Source organism: Arachis hypogaea, chromosome 2, assembly GCF_003086295.3.
Source record: "Arachis hypogaea cultivar Tifrunner chromosome 2, arahy.Tifrunner.gnm2.J5K5, whole genome shotgun sequence".
Taxonomy (NCBI): Eukaryota; Viridiplantae; Streptophyta; class Magnoliopsida; order Fabales; family Fabaceae; genus Arachis; species Arachis hypogaea.
Window position 1 is genome coordinate 7,790,587 of NC_092037.1, and position 5,910 is coordinate 7,796,496.

A 5,910-nucleotide genomic window follows, 5' to 3' on the forward strand; every position below is an offset into this window, starting at 1 on the left:
AACTTAACACTTAATCAAATATAAAATTATACACATTAAATTATTTTAAGTTTTAGATAATAAATATTAAAATTAATTATTAATAAAAAATTAAACTCTTTTACATAAAAATAATAACTAAAAAAATTATTATTTAATTTTTTATCTACAAAAGTTTTTATCTTCTATAATCTTTTTATAAAAATAATTTAATTTTATAAGTCTTTTTTGTAATAATCTATAATATTAAAACAAAAATAACATAATTCAAAAAATTTATATTCCCATCATTCAATAAAATGGACACAAATACTAGTAATTATGTAAATACTCACACAAATATTTATCAAATAAATTCTTTTACAAGTTAATTTCTTTTATTATATACATTGATTTACTCTAGGTTTTATAAGAGCCAAACATTAGCACATTGGTTTTTTAGCCGGGCTCCTCTTAGGACATACATTCGACATTGCTGGTTGACATTCTTCTCTTCTCTCCAAACTTTACCTTTCTGCTATTGGCTTCACCTTCCTTCCTCAAAATCAAATGCAGGTTCCTTCTCTTTCTCGCCCCAATTTCTACCCCTATCTCACCTTCAATGATTCACTAACCATCTTACTGCTATTTACCATTTTTATTGTAGTTTTTTCCCCTTCGTCTCATGATTTTTGCGACAAATTAAGGGTTAATTAACTCTGGGAAAATTGCATTTGATGAATCCTTTCAAGTACGGTCAAAAGGTGTGCGTTTGTGGGATGGGATTTGGGGCAAAGTTCTGACATAAAATGTTTCTTCTTTTTTGAATGAGTGTTATGCCAATTCAATAGATAATATATGCTGTTGTAGATTCATGCATGTTAGGTCTCTATTGTTCCATATAATATTTCAATCGTGTCTAACAATTTAACAGCTTATGAATGGGTTCTCTATGTTCTTCAATTCCCAAAGAGGATTATTTTGATGCATGTGAAAATAGTACTCTGTGTCATTCACAAATCAAGCTCAATAATAACTGTAAGATAGGGCACTCGCTATTACAGCTTAAGTCCATTGTTCCTTGATGATAGCTTCAAGTTCCCTATGCTCTACCAGCTAAGGGGCATGCAATGAAATTTTCTTGAATATTGAGATCCTGTTTGTTTAGTTGTTGTGAAATGAAGCAATCTGCCACTTTTCTTTGATTTGTGTTCCTTTTTGCACTTTTCGTTTGTGCAGCGAGTTTTGCTACAATAATCGAAGTCTTGAATTTCAGTGCTTCTGAAAAAGTATTAAACATCATGTGGAGGACAATTCCGACTGCATACAAGCACATTAGTATATATTAGCATAGTGTCTGACTCTATAACTCTTTTTTAACAAGCACCTTCATAGATAGTCCTATTCTCCTCCATTTGAAACTTTCTAGGTTTCCTGTTTAAGATATTGGAGTTTGATAATACAACTTTGAGTGGTATGTGGCATTTGAAACATTCTTAGACTTTTCTGCTGGGGCTTTTAAACATTGGAAAACTAATGTTCAAGACCAACTGAATTAGGTCAAATGCCACAATATATAGCAGCTTTGCTTGATACTGGCTGATACACTTAGTGCATAACTGGATTAGTGATAACAAATTGTGTACAAAATATGATAGATCTATCTGCACTAGCACATAGTATTCTTTTTTAATTTCAGAAGGTTCTTCATCACTTTCAACAAATTGAACTTTACAATTATTTTGTTGAAGTAGATATACCAACTTATGGCTTGCTAGCTTGGAAACCTTATCATGATCAGACAAGTGTGAAGCATTGTGGTTGGTTGATCTGAATTCACTTTTGTTGTTTACTGGAAGTTTCCATCTCTGGTTTAAAATTGGATTGGGCTGCCTTGCTTCATTCCCATTTTCCTGCTTCTTTGGTTTTGTTTTGCTGTCTTAGAAGACACATTGACATATCCATTTAGTAGACCCCACCTTGTGGATAAGGACTTTGTTGTTTGTTATTGTTCTTCTTCTTCTTATTGAATTACTGTTTTAGTTTCTCAATCCCCAGGATGGGTTTCTCAAAGTACTTGCTACTTCCTTCTCTTTCTATATAGGGGTAAAAATAGAAAAAGAAAAAATAGTAGCCCTGGTAATGTAAGAGTGGTATAAGTGTTCAACATAAATTGGTCAGTGTATAAGAGAAGAGTGGTAGTGCTTTTGTTGGCTTCTTCTCTGGTGTTTGAATTTGCTGGGTAACTTGTTGATATTGTGTTTTACAGCATGCATGGCTTATGCCAATCTGGAAACATAAGTAGTGCAAGTTTTCTTGATGGTTAACTTATAATTATTTCCAAATACTATACCTTTGATATGGGAATGAGATATTCTCAATTTTTACAGTGGCTGCTGATTTTGCTAATTGAATACTCAATGCAAATCTAAATAATTTATTTGATTGCTTGATCAATGGTATAAACTATTATCAGTTTAATTTATATTTTTGGCGAAAATGCAGTGATTAAAACACTATAATATGGACAAGCAGAAGGATGTTAATGCGACAGACATCTGCTCCTGTAGTTGCTCTCAATCTCAGATCAAAAGGCAACTGAATGTTGCTAGTACAGTCTGCCTCACTGAAGACATAATCTTTTTTAATATCTTGACTAGGCTTCCTGCTACATTCCTCTTTTCAAGTGCAAGGTTAGTTTGTAAGGCTTGGGCTGCTATAATCTGTAAAACTCAATTTGTTGATGCACACCTTCGTCATGCAAAATCTGGTGTTTTCCTCCAGAGCACAAGACCAACATATGGTGCTCGCTTCCTAGAGTTTAAAGACAATGGAGCGTATCAAGTTACCCGCTTAAGTTCTAAATATCCAGGGCGGATTTTGAATAGTTGTGATGGCTTATCACTATTTTTACAATATTCTACAGGAGCTCTTCATGTTTCGAACCCTGTTACCAATCAGGAGGAAAGAGTTCCGTATCTACTAGGGGGAGATAACCCGATGTACCCTCCATGTGCTATTGCCCGTGTTCCACGTGGAGAGTTCAAGTTGTTTGCAGCTAATGTAGAGAAGCAAGCTGGAGTTTCTGTTTGCCATTGGTATGTTTTAAGACTTGGAATAGATAATTCATGGAGAAAAATTGGTACAGAATCCGGCGACTTTGATTTTAAATGCATTCCAATTTACACCGGAGGTTATGATCTCTACTGGGTAACCGAGCGCAGAGTGATTGTGATGGATGTTGCCAAGGAAACATTTAAGACTTTTCAGCTTCCCCAAGAGCTACAATGGCACCCGCATTACCTAAAGATGGGGGATCATCTCTCTTCCATTATCTTTGTAGAACAAGGATTTCAAGTATACACATTTGAGCCAAAGTCAGGAAAATGGACTTTGTATCATCAGATAGGGCATCTCAATTATCCCAACGGCCATGAAGTTCTGTCTGAGTTCTTCTGTGTTTGGGTAAACCAAGAAGTAATTATTAAATCAACTCTTGCACCTTCTTTGAGGACATTGATTTTTGGTTACAATGTGAAGACAAGAAATCTGAGGATGCTAGATGCCATAGAGGTGGGTGCGTATGACTTGGCGCATCATTCCAATAGTTTGGTTACATGGAAAACTGCTTTGCCATAGCCGAGAGCAGAAATTCTATGTTGTCCCATGATATGTGCTTTCTCTGTTTTGTTTCAATAACATAGTTGTCTGCTATATGGAATGTTATATATGCGACATTAACTGTCTATATAGTTTGGTGTTTTTCTTGTGCATGCTCAAGGGTATTGATATATGCAACTGACATATTATATTAGTTTATCCATTATAATTTTTTTATATATTATAAAATGAAGAGATAGAGGATGATGTAAATTAATAAATTATAGAATTTGAATGGGTTATTCGTATTTTTTGGTGACTGAATGGGTTATTCGTATGTAACTAAAAGAGATACCTTCAAAAACTTTTTAAGGTATGTTTTTCTACATTGCCATTATATTACCTGCATAATTTTGAGTTGAATGTATTTGTTGCATAAAAACCTTTTTAAAGTAATAAATTTAAAATCTGAACTGCTATCATTATAATAATGTTGATTACTTGATTTAAAATGATAATCTACTTCCATTACTGTTAACAACATCTCGGTGAAATTAATTCAAACTTTTATTATGCTAGTTAAATTCATCCAAATACTATTAATAGGCTAATAGCTAAGGGTGAAATTTATAGTTGCTTTTTTTTTTAATTAAAAATCATAGATAGGTGAATTTAAGAATATTCATAATGAACTCCTGTAGCTAAGGCCACCACCGAGAAAGGGTCGACCTCATTTTGATCAAAGAGGAAGACATTTCTTCTCAACCAAATTCGCCTAAGTAATAAACCTGCAAAGTCCAATCTCTCCTCAGCATAATCTTAGCTTAAAGCATAGAAGTGTCAAACCAGGGGGGAGAATTATTTGTTAAATGTAACCATTTGTAATTGTTATGAGATTCCAATTCCAATGTGGTTTGTGGAACTAAAGAGTGAAACCTCAACCGGCTCTTAACAAATTCACAAAATTTTTTTCTGTCCCTTAACGAAAACATAATTTCATTGCCACCCCCAACAATTAATTTTGTGAGATGTTGTCTACGTGGCCAGTTAAGTCAACAATTTAATGGACAAATTGCCCCTTCTTCTTTTCTTTTCTCCTCTCCTCTCCTCCTCTATGCAAACCAGAATACCACCATGCCAACTCTCCTCCCTCCTTCTCCTCAACATTATTTTCGACCACTATCATCACTAACATCCACTACCATTCTCTGTTATCGCTGTACCAATCCACTGTCACTTCTTCCTTCTTCTTCTTTGCACCAACCTATTGCCATCTCCTTTTAATTGAGTAATTTTATTTTCTTAAATACTTGAATTTGATTTGGGATATATTCTTACGAGTTGTCCTTTTTTGAATTCTGATGATTGAGTATAGATATTTACTTAAAGTATCGATTTTTATGTGAAAGAGTGATTTGGTGATTATGGGTGCACTGGTATTTTAATTTGTTCAATGTAAGGTTCTCTACTTGGGATGTAGATTTGAAATTTAGTGTGAAGCCAAATAGAGACAGGGGCAAGCTAGTGAGAGAGGGATTGTGAGGATAAGGAGAAGAAAAAGGGAGAGAGGATAGCTGTGACGGCGCGGGATTACCGATGGTGAACAGGAAAGTAGAGGAGAGATAGGACTTCGTGGTTTTGGTTCGGTCAAAAAGAAGAAGAATGATGGCAGTGGTGCAGCGAAAAAAAGAGAATGGTGGTGGATGTTGGTGATCAGTGGCGAAGCTAGACAATTTTTACTAGAGAGCTAATATTTTTTTAATTTTTTATTTTAACAAAAAAAGTTAAAAATAACTCTATATACAATTTTAATTAAAAATAACAACTAAAACTTAAAATTTACTTTTATAAGATAACTGAAAATATTGTATATTAAAATAATCAAACACAAATATCTGAAAACTAATTTTAAATATTATAAATATAAGTTGTTACATACTTGTTTTTAGAATCTTCAAATACTATTTAATTTCTTTTTTGGACGTTTCCTGCAAAATTATTAAAAAAATGTATTATGTTTCAACCTTCATGTAAATAATTTAAATCACAACCATAACTTATGCAATAAAAAATTAGTAACAATATTATTAGAATTGAAATAAATTAAATTTTGCAACTTACATAGATAATTGAGCTGGACGTTTTTTCCTTGATTCAAAGTCATCTATTATTGAATCTGTACTGAAAGTAGCTACAATTTCTTTCTCAATGTAAATGACTAAATTATCTGCAAAAAATTCGTCTACCATTTTATTCCGAAGCCTTATTTTAACAATTTTCATTGTCGAGAAAACTCTTTCTGCTGTTGATGTAGATACTGAAAGAGTCAAGACATTGCGAATTAGTCTATCA

At 33.1% G+C, this 5,910-nt stretch overlaps 1 protein-coding gene across 5 annotated transcripts; it reads left to right on the forward strand.

The window, feature by feature from the left end:
• Positions 1-389: 389 nt before the first annotated feature.
• Positions 390-3,731, forward strand: LOC112735765 (uncharacterized). 5 transcript variants are annotated; one of them, XR_011870847.1, is made up of 3 exons: positions 392-534; positions 2,464-2,651; positions 2,743-3,731. XR_011870847.1 is itself a non-coding variant. In XM_029291226.2 (3 exons), the coding sequence occupies exon 3, from the start codon at positions 2,482-2,484 to the stop codon at positions 3,595-3,597; it is 1,116 nt and encodes a 371-aa protein (XP_029147059.1). In that variant the 5' UTR covers positions 392-534; positions 1,198-1,778; positions 2,464-2,481; the 3' UTR covers positions 3,598-3,731. The 5 variants fall into 5 exon arrangements, 4 of the variants coding, with proteins under 4 accessions (XP_025641060.1, XP_025641066.1, XP_029147059.1 ...); XM_029291226.2 differs by adding an exon at positions 1,198-1,778 and having other exon boundaries at positions 2,464-3,731; XM_025785284.3 differs by adding an exon at positions 626-722 and having other exon boundaries at positions 400-534; positions 2,464-3,731.
• The last annotated feature ends 2,179 nt before the right edge of the window (positions 3,732-5,910 follow it).

What these genes read in the sequence shown, in the direction of transcription:
- LOC112735765 (XM_025785275.3), top strand. Translation starts at nt 2,482, where the DNA reads ATGGACAAGCAGAAGGATGTTAATGCGACAGACATCTGCTCCTGTAGT.